We start from the raw sequence: 24423 nt of genomic DNA, 5'->3' as shown, positions 1-24423 counted from the left end.
TCTTGTCCTTTTTGGAGGGGGTGGGGTAGAGGTCACAAGCGGAGGGGAAGTTGTTGCGGTAACGTTGATTAATTTAAACAAATGGGAGCATTGCGTGAGTTCATGAAACTCTCTCGCCCTAGGTTACATGAATTTAGAAAATAACCCATATAAACAACAACAACTTAATTATGTGGTGTCCTTCATGCAGTAAAATGTCCAAAGGCACAAAACTTGACACCGAGTCACAAAAGCAGACTTTAGGGACGGGTGGTCAAAAACCTGGTTGAAGAGGACAGTTTTAAACAGCATTGGAAAGGAGCAAAGAGAGATGAAGAGGTTCAGGGAGGGAATTCCATAACTTAGGGCCCAGGCAACTAAAGGTACAACTGTCAACTTTAGCGGAATTAAAAGTTGGGGTGAGCAGAAGAGGGAGCACTGATATCTGGGACAGACAACAGAGCAGAAACAGAAGTGATAATGTAATTTGGGTTTATCAGTGTTGAGGTTTTGTTTGAGCTTCATGCGTCTGATATGCATATTGTGCTGGATGAGGCGTATTGGTTAATTTAGTTTTCCTCACTCCCCCCTTCCTCTGCCCCCTCTTTGTTTGCTTGTCGCTGCATTTGTTTTAAATGTATGGAACCCCCTCCACCCTCTTAAAAAGGCTGTGAAGGTGGGGGAGATTACAAAGCTAAACAGAATAAAATGGTTGAAGGAATCCTGTCAGGCTATTCCTGTCATTTTGCAAATAAGAACCTCAGCTTATTAAAATAAATCAGGTTCAAAACTCTGTTGAGCAGGATTCTGTGGTAATAACTGCAGGATCTGAGACAGTGTTAGGGGCGTGGAAGTTGAAATCTTTAGATCCATTGCTGGGGATGGGAGAGGTAAGACCACTGGTGATTGACGTATCAATCAGGGAAGAGGTGTGTACCTAACTCCGTTTAAGTGCACCAATGAGACAAGCAAGGACAAAGATCCCTGCGCTGATTTGCACTGAGAATCAGCAGTGCTGTGTTTGTAGAAGTACAGGGTGGTGAACTGAACCAACTCTCAAACTCCTGTGGGAGCAACACCGATACTTCAGGCAACTAAAGCAGCAAAAGTTGTGAAGAAACCCTAGAAAATGGATGCGGCACTTTTCAAGAACGTAGAGAATGCAAAGGTAATGATTGAGCTGCTAATTCAGTTTGAAATGTAAAGATGTGCTGCAGGACTTTATTCTTTCTCAACCTTTCGCCCTCATTTCATCAGGCTTCTCTCGAAGCACACACAAACCTTTAGCTCTTTGAATTATTGTGAATGTAAAAGGCTCGGAAATAAAAGCAAGAAACACTCAGCAGATCAGCCTGTCGAGGGTTTGTCTTTTCAGAAGCTGATCAGCATGCGGTGCACTCTGTTTTAATCTCTTTCTGTTCCCTTACTGCTTTCTTTGCAACAGAGGCACTGGCATTGTAATATTTGTGCATGAAGTGAGAAAGGAAAACATTGGGAGCAGCATTAACCAACCCATTGAGAACCTGAGGAGATTGGGTGCACCAAGAATTTTACACCCTGCTCAATTTTACTGGCTAGACGAATCAATGGACAGCATTTAGCAGATTGTAGAACCAGCTGTTCACCGTGACTGTGTTTAAACAGTGCTCAGGTCGGAACGGTGGCACAGTGGTCAGCACTGTTGCTTCACAGCTCTAGGGTCCCAGGTGCGATTCTACATGCAGTGTTAATGTAAGCCTCCTTGTGACAATCAAGATTATTATTATTAATACCTTTGGGTGAGAAACAAAGGGTAGGATTCTCCCAAAATGAGACTATGTCTCCACGCCGGCATTCCTTACTGCAGAAATTCCTTCCAAAAAGTTGAACCAATTCAATGCGCTGCAGGGGGTTAGTAAGGACCTGGAGTGAATCTCGCAGCTCTAGCTGTGGATACGAGCCCCCGCACTTCTGGTTTGGAGTCCGTGCATGCGCCCAGTGGAGGCCTCTAGCAGCCGCGTCGTGTGGACGCGGACCGCGGAGCCACACCGAAAAAAGAGACCCCCGATCAGCTGCGCGCCCAAACCTCAACCCCCGCACAGTTAATCGTCAGCTACCTATAAGAGCGCCCCCCCCGGCCTCCGATTTGCCCGCCGACCGAGTCAGCGGCCGCCATGCCAGCAGCACGACCGGCAATAGGTGGTTAGTTCCACGCCGTTGGTAACTTGGCCGGTCGGGAGCGGAGGATTGCTGGGCGGGCCTCTGGCAATGACCCCCCGGCGGAACGCCGTACTCTGCGGTCACATCGATTTTCAGGGCCCGGAGAACTGCCGAACCGGCACCGGGCCCGGTTACAGCGTGAAAGTGGATTCTCCACCCCCATGCCAGCCGTGATTTTGGCGGAGGGCCACGGAGAATCCAGCCCAAAATATTTTCTGAGTTTAATCTTAGAATAGTGCAGCATATGAGGAGATCATTCAGCCTGTGCTGGTTTGTTTGAAGAACAAACTGGTTAGTGCTTCCCCTCCTCCTATTTCTCTGTGACCCTGCATCTTTTTCCTCAGGTATTTATTCAATTCCCTTTTAAAAGTTACTGTTGAATCTGTTTCCAAAGCCCTATAGGAGCATATTCCAAATTCTAACTACTCAAGTTTGTTGCAGGATTTCCCCTCCTGTATCTGCATTTATAACAGCAGCACAAATGAAAAAGAATTGGGAATACAGGCCATCTGGATACAGGCCATCTGTAGGCCATCCGGATATAGGTCCACCCGGATGCAGCCACACAGACCATACAGCCACCCAGACCACATGAGGCTACAGGCCACCCGGATACAGACCATTTGGATGTGGCTCACCCGGATATAGCCACCCGAATACAGGCCACCCGAATACAGGCCACCCGGATTCAACCATTTGGATGTGGCTCACCCGGATATAGCCACCCGAATACAGGCCACCCGGATACAGCCACCCATGACAACCACCCGAATACAGGCCACCCGATACAGGCCACCCGATATAGGCCATCTGGATGTAGCTCACCCGGACACAGCCACCCGAATACAGGCCATCTGGATATAGGCCATCTGGATATAAGCCATCCAGACTTACAATGGTGGAATTACAACAAATAGGATTCAGGGTATTAGAAACGGAACAAGGGGGTAATATAAATGTAAATTACATACATTGAGTCGCTTATCCTACCGGAAACGGTTACTGCAAAAACAACTCGCGATTATACATAACATTTAACTTAGTTCCAAACTGTTTCACAGGAGCATCATCAGACACAAAATTACACTGGGCCATAGAAGGATATTAAGATAGGTGATCAAAAGCCTGGTCAAAGAGGTGGGCTTTAAGCAATTTCTTCCAAGTGAGAGAACCAGAGAGTTAAGGGAGGAAATCCAAAGCTTGGGGTCTAGACAGTTGAATGCAGAGCACAAACGTTGGGGGATGTACTTCTGAGGCAGTATAAGGCTCTGGTCAGACCTCATTTGGAGTATTGTGAGAAGTTTTGGGCCCCATATCTAAGGAAAGATGTGCTGGCCTTGGAAAGGGTCCAGAGGAGGTTCACAAGAATAATTCCTGGAATGAACAGCTTATTGTATGAGGATTGGTTGAGGACTCTGGGTCTGTACTCGTTGGAGTTTAGAAGGATGGTGGGCGGAATTTTATTGAAACATACAGGATTCTGCAAGGTCTGGATACAGTGGACTTGGAAAGGATGTTTCCACTTGTCGGAAAAACTAGAAGCAGAGGACACAATCTCAGACTAAAGGGACGATCTTTTAAAACAGAGATGAGGAGGAATTTCTTCAGCCAGAGGGTGGTGAATCTGTGGAACCCTTTACCACAGAAGGCTGTGGAGGCCAAATCATTGAGTGTCTTTAAGACAGAGATAGATAGGTTCTTGATTAATAAGGGATCAAGGGTTATGGGAGAAGGCAGGAGAATGGGGATGAGAAAATATGAGCCATGATTGAATGGTGGAGCAGACTCGATGGGCCGAGTGGCCTAATTCTGCTTCTATGTCTTATGGTCATAAGGTCTTAAGGGATTGGGAGAGAAGCAATAAGCCATTTTGTCATGATGCAGCACAGCACATGGTTAAGGACTGTAAAGATGAACATTCTGATATAAACTTTTGTCAGAATATTGTGACCTTTTCAAAATGTCAAACTGCATTTTTCTCTTTAGCACAGTGGGTTAAACAGCTGGCTTGTAATGCAGAACGAGGCAGCAGCGCGGGTTCGATTCCATAAACTGCCTCCCCGAGCAGGCGCCAGAATGTGGCGACTAGGGGCTTTTCATGTTGTCATTGAAGCTTACTTGTGACAATAAGCGATTATTATTACATATAGTGACATATCTGTTACGTACTTTTAGAATTTTAAATGTTTAGTTCAATAATAATTAACTACAAAGAACATTAGTTCAGTCTCAGCTGGAGTTTGTGCACAGTTCTGCTACACTTTGGGAATGATGTGAGGGGAGGGTACAGAACAGATGGATTCGAATGATTCCAGGAATGAAGGACCACAGTTTTGTGACTAGATTGGAGAATTTAGGGTTGTTCTCCTTCGAGCAGAGAAGGTTTAAAGGTGGTGGCCGGAATTCTCCGGCAGTTGGGATTCTCCTTTCCCACTGGCAGCACACACCCATCCACCACCTCACTCACCTCACATGGCTATCCCCCCCGGACCACTGTACTAAACCAGCCCCATGGGAAATGTTCAAAGCATCATTGTTAGAGCCATCAAAAAAGTTCATTCCAATTAAAGAAAGAAACAAAAATAGATGACATATATAATATTGGACCTGATGGAAGTTAAAACAAATAGGTCAACAGAAATGGGAACATAGGAACAAGAGTACGCCATCAGCCCATCGTGCCTGCACCACCATTCAATACGATCCTGGCTAATGGGACACTTCAATGCCTTTTACACCCACTATCCCTTTACGCTATTGTTCATCACAAATCTATAAATCTCTACCTTACACACACTCAATGACTGAGCTTTCACAGCCCTCCGAGGTAGAAAATTCCAAAGATTCTCAACCCTCTGTGTAAAAAGGTGCCCCCTCATCTCGGTTTTGAAATTGTGCCATTGGTTCTAGATTCCCCAACCAAGGGAAACATCTCACCTGCATCTATTCCTTTAAGTATTTTGTAGGATTCAAAACCAGGAATTGAATAAAAGGACCAAACAAAATTGTGTGGAAGAGAATGAAAAGTAGTTGAACAAAACTTGTGAAGGAATAGAAAAATGTAAAAACAAAAGACTGAAGAAAAATGCATGAAGACATTACGGAAATCACAGGAAATGTTAGGTGTACAACTAGGAGAACATGGGGAAGAACCCTACAAGATGGACTGAATACATACAAGACTTATCTGAGGACAAGAAGAAAAGTTAACAGTTAAGAAAAACGTGGATGGTTCAAAAGTCATAAAAGACAAAGTAAAACAGCAATAAATAAGATGGAAATAATGAAGGCGAAGGCCTAGATAAAGTAGCCACTGAACAAATTAAAAATTTAAAAGCCTTTGGAATAGGCAAACTGTTATAACCTGCCGGCTTACCATTGGCTGGGGACTAATGACAATCCCACAATCCTGTGGGAGTATGAGCTTCCCCAATGAGGGGGGCGGAGAAATCATTAGCAGACTCCCTGCATAAATAGAGCTGGCCAGTTTGGAACCAGGGAGAGAGGAGTTTGGCAGAAAGAGAAGTTGTTGCTGCTGTTGTAAATATACATATATATATATATATATATATATGTTAATTTGTAAATAAATGTTATTTCTTTGTATCCTGAAAACTCGTGCTGGATTCTTCGTGGCCCTCATAAAACTGGCGACGAGGGTTAAAGTGAATAGCTGTCTACACTGCTGAAGCCACCTCCCTGGATTTTTGTTGGATACAGGTTGGAAGTTGTTTTCCATCACACCATGCCTCTGTATGGACGTTTGGATGTTTTTGATGCTGCGCTGGAAAGCAGGAACCAGTACGCACAAAGGATGCGTTACTATTTCCGGGCAAACAACATCACCGAAAACAAGCGCCAGGTGGTCATGTTGCTCACCGTCTGCAGCCCGCATACGTTTGGGGTGATTAGGAGCCTTACGTACCCAGCTGCGCCAGACACCAAAATGTTTGATGAACTTGTGAACTTAGTGGGACGACATTTTAACCCAACCCCATCCACGACTGTCCAATGTTACCGGTTTAATACCGCTGAGAGGACCCCAGGAGAATCCCTTGCTGACTTTCTATCCAGGCTACGCAGGATTGCGGAGTACTGTGACTATGGTGAAACCTTGTCAGAAATGTTACGCGACTGTTTGGTTTGCTGTGTTAACAATGCGGCCACCCAGAGAAAGTTGTTAGCCGAGCCAACATTAACTTTTCAGGCCATTCAAATAGTATTGTCCCGAGAGAGCGCAGAACGAGGAGTGCAGGAGCTACAGGGAATGGAGGTGCATGCCTTGGGGCGCAACCCCTTCCATCCGAAAGCATCCCCCCCACACCCCTGCGGTACCTTGGGCGAGGCGACGTCCGGATCGACGTCAGTGGCCGTCAGACATTCCTCCCCGAAGGGAGCCTTCTCCAGAACCGATGGATGAGGTGCCATGTCCGTGTCAGACATACAGGCGCCGACCCCGTCGCGGACGCCGGTCCTGGGGGCGCCAGAGGCGCCGTCGTTCCGACCGAAACTGGGGCCAGCCGAGGGGCCGAACCTTTCATTTGGATGAACCTGTGGCGACTACTCCCGAGGACGTGGAGACGGAGGATGACTGCCTGCAGCTGCATTGTGTGGCAGCTCCCCGTGTGGCCCCCATTAAAGTGACAGTATGGGTCAATGGTCACCCGCTTGAGATGGAGTTGGACACTGGCGCAGCGGTCTCCGTGATCGCCCAGAGGACATTCGACCGCATCAAGCAGGGTATACAGACCCTTACATTAACCAACACACAGGCCAGGTTGGCCACCTATACGGAGGAACCATTGAACATTGCAGGAACTACGATGACCCCTGTTGTTTATGGACGCCAGGAGGGGCGTGTCCCACTTATCGTGGTGCGCGGCCATGGGCCCAGCCTGTTGGGTCGGGACTGGTTGCGCCATTTGCGGTTGCAGTGGCAGCTCATCCTCCAAACAGTTTCTGGAGGGTTGACTGAGGTGCTAGGACAATACCCAGATGTATTCCAGCCTGGTTTGGGGAAAATAAAAGGGGCTGTATCCCGTATCCAAGTCGAACAAGGAGCCACGCCGCGCTATTTCCGGGCATGCCTGGTGCCTTATGCCTTGCTCGAGAAGGTAGAAGGGGAGCTCACTCGTTTGGAGACTTTGGGTATCATCAGGCCCGTCCGTTTCACTGACTGGGCAGCACCAATTGTACCTGTAATGAAGCCAGGTGCCACAGTTCGCTTGTGCGGTGACTATAAACTTACAGTGAATACGGCTTCCCGACTCGACCGATACCCAATGCCTCGCATAGACGATCTCTACGCGAAGCTTGCAGGCGGACTCTCGTTCACAAAATTAGATATGAGTCACGCCTACCTACAGTTTGAGCTGGACCCTGCCTCCCGGCCATATGTAACAATTAATACACACCGGGGCCTGTATGAATATACACGTTTGCCCTTTGGAGCATCCTCTGCCTGCGCTATTTTTCAACGCGTTATGGAGGGCATTTTGAGAGGTTCACCGCGTGTTGCTGTTTACTTAGATGATATTTTGCTCACAGGGACGTCGGAGCAGGAATGTTTAGAAAATTTGGAGTCTGTCCTTAGACGCTTTTCGGAGGCTGGAGTCCGTTTACGTCGCACACAGTGCGTTTTTCAAGTGAAAGAAGTAGTCTACCTGGGTTATCAGGTGGACCGTGAAGGTTTGCACCCCGTCGCAGAGAAGGTGCGCGCGATTCAACAGGCCCCCGCCCCGACTGACACTTCGCGTCTTCGTTCGTTTCTCGGCCTCGTAAACTATTACGGAATGTTCCTCCCCAATCTGGTAACTACGCTGGCCCCGTTGCACCTTCTGCTAAAGAAGAATCACACCTGGGTTTGGGCTCAGCAGCAAGAAACCACTTTCCGGCGGGTAAAACAACAATTGTCGTCTTCTGGGTTACTAACCCACTATGATCCTGGAAAGCCTTTGCTCGTCACATGTGATGCATCCCCGTATGGTATTGGGGCCGTCCTGTCCCACAAGATGGAGAACGGGGCCAAACAGCCGATAGCTTTCGCCTCCCGCACATTGACTGCAGCAAAAAACAAGTACGCGCAGATCGAGAGGAGGGCCTGGCAGTGGTCTTTGCGGTGAAACGTTTCCACCAGTACATATATGGCCGCCACTTCACTATCATAACTGATCATAAGCCTCTGCTGAGACTTTTCCGAGAGGATAAGCCAATACCGCCCATTGCTTCCGCACGGATCCAGCGTTGGGCTTTGTTGCTCGCTGCATACGAGTATTCTCTGGAACACAAACCAGGAACCCAGATAGGGAATGCCGACACACTGAGCCGATTGCCTTTATCGACCGGCCCCATGTCGACCCCCACGACCGGTGAGGTGGTTGCAACCCTAAATTTTATGGACACCTTGCCTGTCACAGCATCACAGATCCGTGAGTGGACCCAGACGGAGCCATTCCTGTCAAAGGTTCGGCACATAGTCCTGTATGGAGGGCAGCATAGACAGCTCCCAGGCGAGTTGCGGGCATTTTCCTCCAAGCTGTCCGAATTCAGCGTGGAAGACGGCATCCTTTTGTGGGGGACGCGTGTGATTGTCCCGGGAAAAGGACAGGAGCTGATACTGAGAGATTTGCACAATGGGCATCCAGGTGTGACCAAAATGAAAATGTTGGCCCTGAGTTATGTCCGGTGGCCACGCCTCGACACCGACATTGAGAAAATGGCCCAAAACTGCTCCATTTGCCAGGAGCATCAGAAGCTTCCGCCGGCCGCGCCCCTACATCACTGGGAATGGCCAGGGTGGCCTTGGGCGCGCTTGCATGTGGATTTTGGCGGCCCTTTTCAAGGATCCATGTTCCTCTATTAATCGACGCCCAGTCTAAATGGCTAGAGGTGCATAAGATGGGAGGCACAACGTCCTGCGCAACAATCAAGAAGATGTGTTTGTCTTTCAGTACACATGGCCTCCCCGAGGTGCTGGTCACGGACAATGGCACTCCGTTCACAAGTGAGGAGTTTGCAAGGTTCATGAAGATGAACGGCATGCGACATATCCGCAGTGCCCCTTACCACCCGGCTTCAAATGGGTTGGCGGAGCCGCAGTGCAGACTTTCAAACGAGGCCTAAAGAATTAGTCTTCCGGGTTGATGGACACGAGACTGGCTCGGTTTTTGTTTGCATCTAGGACCACCCCCCCATGCGGTGACTGGGGTAGCTCCTGCAGAACTCATAATGGGCCAGAGACTTCGCACCCGCCTTAGCATGTTTTTCCCGGACATTGGCGCAAAAGTACGCCGCACACAAGAATGGCAGGGACATTGTTTTTCTCGGCATCGGCCGATTCAGCAGTTTACGCCAGGTGACCGTGTTCGTTCGGAATTTTGCTGGTGGTGCCCAGTGGGTCCCTGGCGTAATCTTTTGCCAAACGGGCCCTATCTCTTACCAGGTGCAAGCCCAGGGTCGTCTTCAGCGCAAACATGTAGACCATGTTCGGTCCAGAAGACTATCCCTGCCAAAGTTGCCCGCCCCAGGAGCTCATTCCTACAGCCGCAGAGACCAGACACAATGGAAAGTATTCCTCACAATCTTCCTCTGGTGCCTCACTCAAAGCCTGCGCAGGTCGTGACAGAACCGCATGGAGACAAAGACACCGAGGTGACGGAGGCAGCAGACTCTGACTCTGAGATGGAGACACCAGACACCTCAGAGGGGGAATCCTCGGGCCGACGGGCCGTGGATGTACAACCATTACATCGTTCATCACGGAAGCGCCGCTCTCCATCTCGTTACACGCCGCCCGATCCAGCGCCTTGTGCAAGTGGTGTCCGGCCTACGGCAAAACGAGTCCGACGCCCTCCTTCGCCAGGGTCTTCGGTGGATTCTTTGGACTTTTGGCGGGAGGGATGTTATAACCTGCCTGCTTACCATTGGCTGGGGACTAATGACAATCTCACAATCCTGTGGGAGTATGAGCTTCTCCAATGAGGGGGTGGAGAAATCATTAGCAGACTCCCTGCATATATAGAGCTGGCCAGTTTGGAACCAGGGAGAGAGGAGTTTGGCAGCAAGAGAAGTTGTTGCTGCTGTTGTGTATATATATATATATGTTAATTTGTAAATAAATGTTATTTCTTTGTATCCTGAAAACTCGTGCTGATTCTTCGTGGCGCTCACAAAACAAACTGACTCTCATCTTTAAGAAATTTATGACATGGAAAATATCCAGGAAGACTTAAGTAAACCAGTAACTATTCTGCCCCCTAAAAAGGCCGGACCAATTGAATGTTAACTCCATTGCAGTTATCAATCTGATGAGTCACATTACAAAGTCCTTCTTTGAGCACTAATAAATTAGGGTCTAAAAGCAAGGTGAAGCCAGAAATGTCAATTGTTCAGTGTGCTTTTCTGGAAGGTAGAGGAATGAGAAATGCAATATTTACGTCTAATAAAACGAGCCACACAGATGAAAAGAAGTTTATTTGTGTGTTTTATAATAAGACATTTGATAAAAAAACGGCTGAGCATGTTAGAGTATCTTGATCTTGATGGCAAAGATCCTGGGATGTTAAGAAATCTTTACTGGGTTACAAACTGCAGCTGTAAAAGTTGGGAAATATCTAAATAATTTTTGAAGATTAAAAGATGTGTCAGACAAAGTTATATTTTCGCCCCAGATTTAATCAGATTGCACCATGAACATACTCTTAGAGAGATTCAAGACCTTCCTGGATTATTAATTGGAGGTCATAATCTTAATAAGATATACCAGTGATGCCAGTCGTATTGCCAGCTCTGAAGAGAATGCAAAAGATTTTGGATAGAGTAGTGAGTGAAAAAAAGAGAAGGAAGGGCTTAGCATAAATCGTAAGAAAACAAAACGTCTCGCAGTGTCCAAAAAGAAAATCATACCAGAATGTAAGATCACAGTGAAGAATGAAAAGGTCAAATAGGTAGACAAATTTTGTTACCTGGCAAGTATGTGAACATCGGACAGAAAATATGACCAAGAAATTAGATGAATAATTAGAATGTCCAAAGATGCATTTAAAAAATTGAAAAAGGCTATGGTTAACGTAACGTTAGCCATGACAACAAAGCTCACAATCTTGGAATGCTTCATCACACTGTTCTGATGGAATGAAGTGAGTGTTGGATGATTAGTGAAGCAAAGCAGAGAGTAAGTAAAACTGCAGAGCTGTGGTTTCTGAGGCGAATAAATAAGGGCCTAAAAGTAATGTGAAGCCAGAAATATCAATTATGACTATTTTGGGGTAGTCATACTGTTATTGAAGAGGTGCTAGTAAAATCTGAGAGGAAACTGACTATGGTGCACGGTAGTTAGCACTGCTGCTACACAACGCCAGGACCCGGGTTCGATTCCGCCCTTGGGAGTCTGTCTGTGTGGAGTGTTCGCATTCTCCCTGTGTCTGCATGGATTCCCTCCGAGTACTCCAGTTTCCTCCCTCAGTCCAAAGATGTGCAGGTAGGTGTATTGGCCATCCTAAATTACCCCTTGGTGTCCAAAAGTTAGGTGGGGTTGCAGGGGAGTGGCCTAGGTAGGGTGCTCTTTCAAAGGGTTAGTGCAGACTCAATGGACTGAATGGCCTCCTTCTGCACTGTAAGGATTCTATGATTCTTAAAACACAGCTGGAATTTCTTGGGCACGTAACAAGAAATCATGGCCGGGATTCTCCGATATCCAACGGGGCGGGCCGTACCGGCACCGAGGAGTGGAGTAAACCAATCGGGTATTGGGCGCCTGGAAGGTGCGGAATCCTTCACACCTTCGGGGGCTAGGCCGGCGCTAGAGTGGTTGGCGCTGCACCAACCGGCGCCAAAGGGCCTCCGCCGGCCGGCGCGAGTTGGCGTATGCACGGGAGCACCAGCATGTTCTGGCGCATGCGCAGAACCGCTGGCCTGATCCCTGCGCATGCGCAGGGGGTTTCTTCTCCGCACCGGCCATGGCGGAGCTTTTCACAGGCTGACGCGGAGGGAAAGAGTGCCCCCATGGTACAGGCTTTCCCGCAGATCCCGGTGGGCCTCGATCGCAGGCCAGGCCACCGTGCCCCCCCCCCCCCGGTCCGGATCCCCCCGCGCCCTGGAGGGGGGCCACTGCCAACGTCCCCCGACCGGCGCGACATGAGCCCCGCCCCCACCAAAAAATCGGTGCCGGAGAATTCGGCAGCCGCCGTCGGACCAGTGGGGCGGAATTCATGCCGCCTCCCCCCCCCCCCCCCCTCCCCCACCCTTCCTGGTGATTCTGCGACCCAGCAGGGGGGGGGGCGGTCGGAGAATCCCACCTCATGTTTTAGAAAGTATGATGCTGATGGGAAGGATCCATGGTAAAAGAGATTGAGATAAGCAAAGAACAACCTTTCTAAGGAGCCTTGCAAATTGGATGAATGTACCATCAACAAAGTGATACATGCCTCCAGTGCAAGATTAACATGGAAGTCGAATACCCTCTTAGGACATGGTACCTGAAAAGAGTGAGTCGCTAACTGACTGACCAGTGGAAATTTCTATTAACCCTAAATTTATAATTTTGGGTGCTTTGATAAGATAATCTTGGAACCATTGATAACCAGTACTCTTGAGCGCGAATAAGGAATTTGTAACAAGGGTTAATTAATAGTTAACAATTAAGGATATTTTAAAGGGTGCCATTAAAGTTCAGAGAGATTTTACCTTCTTGATATCCTCCTTCGCTTTAACAAATTTTTGTGTATGTTCTTATGTAATGTTCATATACTCCATTTCTTTTGTAACAGACCAACATTTATTCACCATTCCTTGCTGCCCTTGAGCAAGTGATGGCGGATCTTCTTGTTGAACCATTGCAGCACAGTGCTATTAGGGAGGGAATTCCAGGATATTGACACAGCGACTGTGTTGTATCCCCAAGTCAGAACAGCATGTGTGTCTTGGAGGGGAATGTGGAGGTGATAATGTTCTCATGCAATTCCTGCTCCAGTAATTCTCGGTGTTGGAAGTTGTGCATTTGGAAGATGTGGTTGAAGAATAATGTGAAGTCATCATCTGGAACAGATGCAAAATTGGAATTAGTTTTGTAGTCAAATCCAGGAGCTTGTGGTATACTTGTGTCAAACAGTATCATGACGTTTCTTTTTTCTTTTATAGAAGTCGATGTACATTGAGGAAAAGACTACCAAGAATGATGTAATGTCCCTTTTTCTCATTAAAAGAAGAGGTTGGAGCCTTGGCCAAAGCCTTGCGAATGTTTGAGGTAATCTCCGTTGAGTTACCCATCTATTTGTGGTAATTAGTCACTAAACTTAGAATTTTAAATTGTTCCTTCCCCATTCATATAGGACGAATGAACCAAAACCTCTGCACTTGCTTCTCATCACCAATTACACCTACATCTTTAGAATCTGTCTTTCCTTTCAGCCATTAGCGCTTGCTGGAACAGAATTAAATTACCCGTGCTCATGTCATTTTAATAATTTGGGATATTTTAAAAATGCCATTGTTGATATTTGATCGGATGTTGCTCCAAATGAGAAGGAGGAGCCCACCTTTAAGAGTCCAGGAAGGGAATATCTATTGAATCTTCTTAAAATATATTTATTGTGGGGGTTTGTGAAGCTGATTTGTATCTAAGCCCATTCTCAATCCCTCTTACTCAATGGATTACATTGTAGCATCAGGATGTTACAGAATGTTTTTTGTGCATGTACTTGGAGCCCAAAGCATTCAATTTCACGCCAACACTGCTGCAAGGGAGCTACATCTGGATTTAGAAAACGTCAGGCACCAGGAAGTTTACTCTTGAGTTTCAGTGTAATGGAGACCTGCATCACAGTTTCCTCCATGGTTACATTCCGGGTCAAATGCGAACTCAAGCTTGTGTGCAAATGTGTTGTTCATTTCATTAACTAACAAGATTGGAAATTCAAGAAGTCCACCTCTTGTCCAATACAAGAGATATCCATTTCAGTTGCATATTTCAGCTTTGTCCCCAAATTCCTGCAGATTATTCTTCTTCAAGTACACATTCTATCGCTTTTTGAAAGTTCCCATGGAATCGTATTCTACAATATTTCCAGGTAATGCATTCCAGATCCTACTAATCCTCTGTGTGAAGAAAATTCTAATATCCCCTCAATTCTTTTGCTAATTATTTTAAATTTATGACTTTTAGTTACTAATCCACTTGCCAAAACAAACTTGTGTTGTCCTTGTTCTGGCAAACCACTCAAAATTTAAATACAATGATCTGCATTAATATAGCGCCTTTAATGTAACCAAATGTCCAAAGGCATTTCAAAGAAGCGATTATCAAACAAAAGTTGGCACAGCGACACTTAAAAAGATTAGAGGAATGTCTTAAAGTGGAAAGAGGAGCAGAAAGGTTTAGGGAGGAAATTCTAGAACTGCCAATGGTGGAGCCATTAAAATTAGGAATTCACAAGGGACCAGAATTGGAGGAGTACAGAGATCTCAGAAGGTGGTAAGGAAAAGGTGGAAAGTTACAAAGGTAGGGAGGATCGAGACCTCAGAGCATAGAATTTATAGTGCAGAAGGAGGCCATTCGGCCCATCGAGTCTGCACTGGCTCTTGGAAAGAGCACCCTACTTAAGCCCATACCTCCACCCTATCCCTGTAACTCAGTACCTACATCTAACCTTTGGACACTAAGGGGCAATTTGGCATGGCCAATCCACCTAACCTGCACATCTTTGGACTATGGGAGGAAACCGGAGCACCCGGTGGAAATACACGCAGACACGGGGAGAAAGTGCAAAGTCCACACAGATAGTCACCCGAGGCTGGAATTGAACCCGGGACCCTGGAGTTGTGAGGCAGCAGTGCTAACCATGTCCCCTTTTGACTTGGGATATTGTGCACTAGTGAAGGAGTACAAAAGCTTAACAGGGATCTCTGCTCTTTGTAATATATATAAATGACTTGGAAGAAAATGTAGTGGGTCTGATTAGCAAGTTTGCAGGAGTTGCAGATAATGATAAAGATTGTCAGAGAATACAACAGGATATAGATAGGCTGCAAAATTGGGCAGAGAAATGGCAGATGGAATTAACCCAGATAAATGTAAGGTGATACATTTTGATAGATCCAATTCAGGTGGGAGCTATAAAATAAATGACAGAACCATCAGGAGCATAGACACACAGAGAGATCTGGGCGTGCAGATCCACATATCCTGAAAAGCGGCAGCACAGGTGGAAATGGTGGTAAAGAAAGTGTATGGCATGCTTGCCTTCATAGGACGGGGTATGGAGTATAAAAGTTCAAAAATTATGTTACAATTTTATAGAATGTTGGTTGGGCCATATTTGGAATAACTGTGTCCAATTCTGGTCACCGCACTACCAGAAGGTTGTAGAGGCTTTGGAGAGAGTACAGAAAAGGTTTACCAGGATGTTGCCTGATATAGAGGGTATTAGCTATTAGGAGAGATTGAATGAACTGGGATTGTTCTCCCTAGACTGACAGAGGCTGAGGGACGACCTGATAGAAGTTTATAAAATTATTTTCCCAGGGTGGAAATTATAATTAAAAGGGGGCACAAGTTCAAAGTGAGGGGGGAAACGTTCAGTGGAGATGTGTGGGGTAAGTTTTTTACACAGAGGGAGGGTGGTGGTGGCCTGGAAAGCACTGCCGAGTGAGGTGGTTGAGGCAGATATGTCAGCAACCTTTAAGACTTTTCTGGATAGGCACATGAACAGACGGGGTATAGAAGGATACAGTCGGTTGATCTGGATAGGACACGTGATCGGCGCAGGCTTGGAGGGCCGAAGGGCCTGTTCCTGTGCTATATTGTTCTTTGTTCTTTATACGTGATAGAAAGGGTTTTCTTCAGCCATATTACTGGTAATAGTGTATTACATAGAACAGTACAGCACAGAACAGGCCCTTCGGCCTTCGATGTTGTGCCGAGCCATGATCACCCTACTCAAACCCACGTATCCACCCTATACCCGTAACCCAACAACCCCCCTTAACCTTACTTTTTAGGACACTACGGGCAATTTAGCATGGCCAATCCACCTAACCAGCACATCTTTGGACTGTGGGAGGAAACCGGAGCACCCGGAGGAAACCCACGCACACACGGGGAGGACGTGCAGACTCCGCACAGACAGTGACCCAGCCGGGAACCGAACCTGGGACCCTGGAGCTGTGAAGCATTTATGCTAACCACCATGCTAACCACCATTCAACCCATCATGTCAGTGCTAATTCTTTGAATGGACGATCCAATTAACCACATTCCCCATTGCACTGCAATTATTTCCTTTACAAATGCTACTGAATTTGCTTCCACCAACCATTTCGACAGTACAGTCCAGATCACAGCAGCTCACTGTGTGAAATATACTCTCCTCATCTCACCTGGGGCTCTTTTACCAATAACCTCAAATTTCAGTCCTCTGTGTTTTTCTATTCTTTTATGGGATATGGGCATCGCTGACCTGGCCAGCATTTGTTGCCCACCCCGAATTGCCCTTGAACTGAGCGGCTCACTCACCATTTCAGAGGGCAGTTAAGAATCAACAACTTTGCTGTGGGTCTGAAGTCACATGTAGCCCAGACTAGGTAAGAATAACAGATTTCCTTCCCTCAAGGACATTGGTGAACAAGATGGGTATTTGCAACATCATCACCATTATTGAGACTAGCTTTTTAAATTGCAGACTGCGGTGTTGGAATTTGAACTCTTGCCTCCAGAGCATTAACCTATCTCTGGATTACTAGACCAGTGACATTGCCAGTACGTTACCATCTTTTCAACCCTATTCACTTAACTGAACCCTTCATAACTTTGAACACCTTTATAAAATCTCTCCCTAACCTAACCTAAGGAGAACAATCCTACCTTCTCTAATCTCTCCATATAACCCAAGTCCCTCATCCCTGGATCCATTTTGGCAAATCTCTAAGCACTGTCTTCAATCTCTAGAAATCAATAATGAAAGATATTCATATTGTGTCTTTCTTTTGTTTCCTGGTCATAGATTATCTCCAGTGCAGAAGGAAGCTATTCAGCCCATCAAGTCTGCACTGGCCCTCTGAAAGAACACTCCACCCAAGCACACTTCCCCGCCCTATCCCTGAATCTTGTAACCCATCTAACCTTTGAGCATCAAGAGGCAAATTTGCATGGCCAATTCACCTAACTTCTCGGGTGGAATTCTCCGCAAGGGGCCGAATTCGTGAAGGCCGTCGTGAAGTCTGCCGAGGTTCACGACGGCCTCGGAGCCCGCTCCCCACACCTAATTCACCCCCACGCAGAGGGGCTAGGAGCAGGCCTCCGTCTTTCTCGGCAGCGACCTCGTCACGCCGAGAATGTGAAGTAATTCACGCATGCACGGGTTGCCGGTTCCAACCCGCGCATGCGCGGATGACTTCATCGCGCAGACGGCACAAACCCGCGCATGCGCGGTGGCCATCTTTCTCCTCAGCCGCCCGGCAAGACGTGGCTGCTTGATCTTGCTGGTCGGCGGGGGGGAAAGAGTGCGTCCATTTTGGACGCTGGCCCGACGATCGGTGGGCACCGATCGCGGGCCTGTCCTCTCCCAAGCACAGTCGTGATGCTCCCGTCCCAATTGGGCCCCTAGATGCCCCAAACGGGCATCTGGCACCCGTTTCACGAATGCAGCGATCAGGTGTGTTTGCCGCCGTCGTGAAACGGGCATGAAGGGCCGGCCGCTCGGCCCATCATGCTTGGAGAATCGAGCTCTGGGTCACTGTCTGTGTGGAGTTTGCACATTCTCCCCGTGTCTGCGTGGGTTTCGCCCCCACAACCCAAAGATGAGCAGAGTAGGTGGATTGGCCAAGCTAAATTGCCCCTTAATTGGAAAAATGAATTGGGTATTCTAAATTTATTAAAAAAAAAAAAAAAAAAAAATGCTTGGAGAATCGCCGTTCGCCGTAAAAAACGGCGAGCGCCGATTTTTCCGAGCGGGGGGTGGAAGAATCGCGGGGGGCGCCTGGGGGCCGTAAAAAATATCGGGGGGCCCTCCCGTGATTTTCCCAGGCCGCGTGGGGAGCAAAGAATCGCGCCCCATATCTTTGGATGTGGCAGGAAACCGGAGAATCCAGAGGAAACCCACGCAGACACGGGAGAACGTGCAAACTCCACACAGTCACCCAATGTTGTATTTGAACCGGGTCCCTGGGGCTGTGAGACAGCAGTGCAACCACTGTGCCACTATGCTGCCTCATGTGTGGAGAGATTCTAAGAGACTATCACAATGAGCAGGTCCAGAATCCTTCCTGAATTCCTGGAACCCCTCGGGCGAAACTACCCATTTCAACCCTCCCCCACCATGAGGATTTTTGCTTCTATGTACGGTCTTTCTGCTACTTTGCTAAAGCTTTGTAAATATTTGTGTTCTCAATGACGCAAACTTATTCAAGTTTAGCAGGTCACTCTCAGTTAAGTCCCCTGTACTTGTGCAAGTGAACTTAACAGATCAGATAACAGCAAGGGTTCACTTTCTATGTCAGTATGCTGCAGTAACTAGTGTTCCATCATCATAATGCACGTAAACAGTAATTATTCCTGTTGAGCAAAATACTAACCTGCAGTTCATAGCAATGAAGGACAATTCAGCCAAAGTTATTGGAAAGGAGATTCCTGATTTTTCACTATTATCCACTAACTTGTACCAGCCAGCCAGCATTAAAGACTCAATACAGGAGTTTGTCAATTAATACAACAAAGCCCTTGTTAACCAAGTTTATTTTTACTTTTCTTGCAGGGATTATGTCCTCAAATCTTTTCCCATAGACCAGTGACACCCTACTAAGATATACATATTTATGTTTAAATTTATTCATTCTTGGGCTGTTAGTGTCATTGACAAGTCTGGGATTTATTACCCATCCCAAGTTGCCTCTTGGGTCATTATTGGGTCATTTTCTTGAACTGCTACAGTCCATGTGGAAAGCTTTTGCAGTGCTTTGTAGCACTTTGGCCCAGCGATTTTGAGAAGACGGTAATTTATGCTCCTGTCAGGCTGGTGTGTGATTTGGAGCTGGTGGTGTTCCCATTCATCTGCTGCTCTTGTCATTCTAGGTGGCACAGATCGCAGGTTTTGGAGGTGCTGTCGAAGCAGCATGGGCAGATTATTGCAGTGCATCTTGTAAATGGCACACATTAAAATTACTTCATATTGGTGGTGGAGGGAGTGGACATTTAAGGTGGTGGATTGGCTGCCAATCAAGGGCAGTTCCTTGTCCTGGATGTTGCCAAGCTTTTGGGTGTTGTTGGAGCTTCTACATATCGGGTGGGATTTTTCAGCAGCAGTGGCAGCCTGCCATTGGCCAGTGGCGGGATCTTCTGGTCTTGCTGCTGTCAGTGGGGTTTCCTACCGTTCGTACCCTCCTCTGCCGGGGAACCCATGGTGGGGGTTCGCTGTCGGCGGATCCAGCTGGTGGGACCGGTTGGAAAATCCCACCCAAGGAGTTGGGCTCCATCTGATCCCTCATGCAGATGATCATTGGGAGAGAATCAGTGAGCTAATTGACCCTAGCAGCTGTGCACTTTGGCCAAAACACCCATACAGCTCCTGCAGAGATGGTTGGATTGTGTTCAGAATCATAGAATTTACGTGCCGAAGGAGGCCATTCAGCCCATCGAGTCTGCACCGGCCTTTGGAAAGAGAACCCTATTCAAGCCCATGCCTCCACCCGAACCTCACTTAAACGTTTTTGGACACTAAGGGCAATTTTGCATGGCTAATCCATGCAACCCACCCATCTTTGAACTGTGGGAGGAAACTGGAGCACCCAGAGAAAACCCACGCAGACACGGAGAGAACGTGCAGGCTCGCACAGGCAGTGACCCAAGCTGGAAATCGAACCTGGGACCCTCGAGCTGTGAAGCTACTGTGCTAACCACTGTGCTAACCATGCTGCCCACGTGCTGCTCTGTTCAGGAACAGAGGTCAGGCTGATTATAGGACAGATGTCAGAGGCAGTTTCTTTACTCAGAGAGTAGTAGGGGTGTGGAACGCCCTGCCTGCAATAGTAGTAGATTCGCCAACTTTAAGGGTATTTAAGTGGTCACTGGATAGACATATGGATGAAAATGGAATAGTGTAGGTCAGATAGGCTTCAGATGGTTTCACAGGTCGGCGCAACATCGAGGGCCGAAGGGCCCGTACTGCGCTGTAGTGTTCTATGTTCTATGTTCTATGTTCTATGATTGCTGCCTTCCTAATACACGGTAGCACAGTGGGTTGGAACTATGGCTTCACAGCGCAAAGGACCCAGGTTCGATTCCCAGCTTGGGTCACTGTCTGTGCAGAGTCTGCACTTTCTCCCCGTGTCTGCGTGGGTTTCCTCCGGGGTCTCTGGTTTCTTCTGTGTACCCGAACAGGCACCAGAATGTGGCGATTAGGAGATTTTCACAGTAACTTCATTGCAGTGTTAATGTAAGTCTACTTGTGACAATAAGATTATTATATTATAATCCTGGGGTGGGAGAGGGGTGCCTGAGGTCAGTTCTATGTTTCGTCAGTCTAGCTGAGGCCATCTATCCCAAGCACAGACTCAAGCTGAATCTCTTCACTATTCAACACATAGTGAACTCGCTTCACTACATTGAAATGTTTAGGTTAATCACGAGTAGCATAGTCTGGAGTATCTACAAAGAAGCTGGTATCAGTAAAAAGTTAATTGTCAGGTTGTATAAATGCCCAACCAGTTGACTGCTGTATTTCGGGAAGGATGCCTACAGTTTTTTTTTAACTGGTTGGCTCCAACAGTAACAACATGCTCTATGACACCTTTAACACAATAAAACACCAAACAAGAGTGAAACCCAGTCACAAGAATGGATATTAGGACAATTGACCAAATATGGTTAGAAGATTAGGTGTTAAGGAGTGTCGTAAAAGTGCAGAGAGAGGTAGTGAGGTGGAGAGGTCCAGGGAGGGAATTCCAGAGTTTAGAACGCTGCAACTGAATGGACTGTCTGAGCAAGGGTCCAGAATTGGAGGTTCAAAGATCTAGGAGAATTATTGGACTGGAGGAGGTTATAGAAAAAGGAAGGATGGATTTGAAAACAAGATATTGCTTAACTGGGAGTCAGTAAAGGTCATCGAGTGAAAGAGAAAGAAATACAGTACTTCTATTTTGTAAGGAACCTTGGGCGGGATTCTGTGATCCTGAGGCTAAGTATTGATGCCGTCGGAAAAGCCGTTGCGTTTCCCGATGGCGTCAACATGGCCTCAGGATCAGCACTTCTGGCCCTTACAGGGGGCCAGCACGGGACTGGAGCAGCCCACGCCGCTCCAGCTGCTGATCCTGGCGTCAACTGGGCGCCGCGAGGTCTGCACATGTGCAGTGGCACCGGTACCAACGCACGCATGTGCAGTGCCTCCTTTCTCCACGCCGGCCCCGACGCGACATGGTGTCGGGCTAAAGGGGCTGGCATGGAAGAAACGAGGCCCCCAGCATGAGAGGCCGGCCTGCCGATCGGTGGGACCCGATCGTGGGCCAGGCCACAACAGAGGCCCCCCTCAGGGTCGATCCCCCTCTCCCCTCCCCACAGGCCGGCCCTGGGCCCTTCCACTCCGAGGTCCCGCCAGCTGGAAGCAGGTGTGAACTGCGCCGGCGGGACATAGGTTTTTGCGACGCCCACTTGGCCCATCCCGGGCCGAGAATTGGCGGGGGGGGGGTGGGGAGGGGGGGGGGGGGGGCGCTCTACCGGCAGCGCGCTGACCATGCCGGCGCACAATGGCGCCGATTCTCTGCTCTGCGCAGAAGCGCATCCCAGCATCGGGGCGGCGTTGCACAATTCACGCTGGTCATGGGGATTTTCCGGCCCGGCTCCAGGCTGAGAAAATCCCGCCCCTCGTGTTTACACCTGCTTTATCCTGTATACTCTGGCTTTCCTGCGTAATCCCCTTTATGTCTGTTATGCTGGATTCCAGATTCTGCAGGCTTTGGATTTAAACTGAAATACCCAGGGGGGGAAATCATGTCGGACTGGATAGTGGGGGGTGGTGGAGGGAGGAGTCGTGTCAGACTGGAGTGGGGGGAGAGTGGGGTCAGATAGCAGGGTGGGGGGGGTGGGGGTCATGTCAGCGGTTGGGCTGGGTGGGGGGGGGCAGTCCTGAGAAGGAAAGTGTCAGACCGGACGGGGGGAGGTTTGGTCTGGGAGTGGGGGGGTGTCACAGTCCTGGGAGAGCCAGTGTCAGGTCGGAAGGAGGAGTATGGGTCGGGTTCGGGGATGAGGTTGTGTTGTGGGTGTCTTGGAGGGGTCGAATATGTGGGGGGGTGCCCTGATCAGGCGGGTGTATGGGTGTTTTAAGTAGTTTACTCTGGAGTTAAAAGGGATTTATTTTCCTCTAACTCTTTCAGAGTAACTATCAGGGTAAAACTGGCAGAACCTCCAAAGTAATCGATTTAAATTCACTCTTCTGTTGAATGGTTTACCAGCCCATCCCAGTTGTCTAGAGGAAGTTAGTACTTCTGGGCAACAGCCAGGTAAACCCGCACATGGGAACCTCCGAAATGGTTACCCCAGTGCAAACATTGGGGTACTCCCGAAATTTGATACTGGGAAACCAGAAAGTGATGTGCCATTGATTCATAGTGGCGGGAAATGGAATATAACCGCAATGTATTGATGAGACCAATCTAGAGTATTGTTGTACAGTGTCGGTCTCTTAGTTAAGAAAGGAGGACAAGAAAAGAGCAGTTCAGAGAAGGTTCACTCAACTGATTCCTGGTGTGAGAGGGTTATCCTATGAGGGCTTGTGGACATTTATACATTGGAATTTCGAAGAATGAGAGGTGATCTTATTTGAAACATGTTGGGATCCTGAGGGGAGTTGACAGGGTGGATGCTGAACGGATGATTCCGCATGTGGAACAGACTCTAAACCAGGAAACAAAGTTTAAAAATAAGGAATCTCTCAATTATGGTGAAGATGAGGAGAAAATTTCAGGCTGCATTCTCCAGCGCCCAGGTGCATGTTTCTCTGTGGGGCACCGTACGCTGGCTGCGGGCTTCTATACTTTCACTGTTTGTCAATGGGATTTCGCATTGAGGCCACCCCACCCCACTGAGAACCTGTGGCCAGGGATGGGCTGTCAGCGGGAATGATTCGCAAAGGCCGGAGAATTTCGGCCTTTCTCTCAGAGGAGTCGTGAGTTTATGGAACTCTCTTCTCCAGAGAACAATGGAGGCAGGGCCACTGGATATTTTTAAGGCTGAATCTGATAGATTCTTGATTAACAAGAGAGCCAAAAGATGTGCAAGTAGGGGAAAAAGTGGAGTGGCGACCACAATCAGATCGGCCATGATTTTATTGAATGGTTACACAGGTTCAAAGGGCTGAATGGCCTACTCATGCTCTGAATTCATAATTTCTATGTTTGTATGGTTATGGGGTTGGAGGAAGTTACAGAGATAGAGAGGGAGACAACTTTGGATGATTCCTGTTGTGTTATTCATCCTGGGGTAACACGGACTGCAACAGGATGCAGATGAACTCTAAAGCATGCACCAACCATTGGCGTTGGTTCAATATGATTTATTGAACTTCTGTAACAATGCACACAGCTGGCTGTGGGTTGACACTCTACTACTCGAAGTGTACTAACTCTAACTAAGTAGACCAGACTAGCTCTGAGCCACGTGTAGAATGTGCTGACTGATATATACACCTGACTGTCACTACAGTTGTCACCAGTGGAAAGAGGCAGAGTGCTGATGCCTCATGTATTTTATAGTTGGAAGCCCTCCTCTAGTGTTCTGCTGGTGATTGGTTGTGTTCTGTCCTGTATGTTGATTGGCTAACCTGGGTGTCTGTCACTGCCTGTTTTTACCTCATGATGTGCATGGGTGCATATTATGACAATTCCGAGCAGGAATTTTTCAGCTTTGCTCACCAGGACCTTCTGCCATAATTGATCAAATCTATTCCAGTTTTTGCTGTTTTCTGCTTACCATGGGTAAGATTGATTGACATCATGTCTCAACAGGATCCTATTAAAACAAAGAACATAGAACCTAGAACAATACTGCACAGTACAGGTCCTTCAGCCCATGATGTAGTGCCGACCATTTATCCTAATCTAAGATCAACCTAATCTACACCCGTTCAATTTATTGCTGTCTATGTGCCTGTCTAAGAGTTGCTTAAATGCTCCTAATGATTCTGAATCCACCACCTCTGCTGGCAGTGCATTCCACACACCCACCACACTTTGTTTAAAGAACCTACCTCTGACATCTCGCCGATA

At 47.7% G+C, this 24423-nt stretch overlaps 1 protein-coding gene across 1 annotated transcript in view; it reads left to right on the top strand.

Annotated features, from left to right (window-relative positions):
• The first annotated feature begins 917 nt into the window (after positions 1-917).
• Positions 918-24423, top strand: part of pah (phenylalanine hydroxylase) — an 87380-nt gene continuing 63874 nt past the window's right edge. Inside the window, exons 1-2 of the mRNA XM_038781174.1 lie at positions 918-1147; positions 13315-13420. Coding sequence (XP_038637102.1) covers positions 13412-13420 — 9 coding nt within the window. The 5' untranslated portion in view covers positions 918-1147; positions 13315-13411. The remainder of the gene's footprint in view (positions 1148-13314; positions 13421-24423) is intronic.

This window comes from Scyliorhinus canicula, chromosome 20, assembly GCF_902713615.1.
Source record: "Scyliorhinus canicula chromosome 20, sScyCan1.1, whole genome shotgun sequence".
Taxonomy (NCBI): Eukaryota; Metazoa; Chordata; class Chondrichthyes; order Carcharhiniformes; family Scyliorhinidae; genus Scyliorhinus; species Scyliorhinus canicula.
This window is presented reverse-complemented; position numbering and strand designations above follow the sequence as displayed.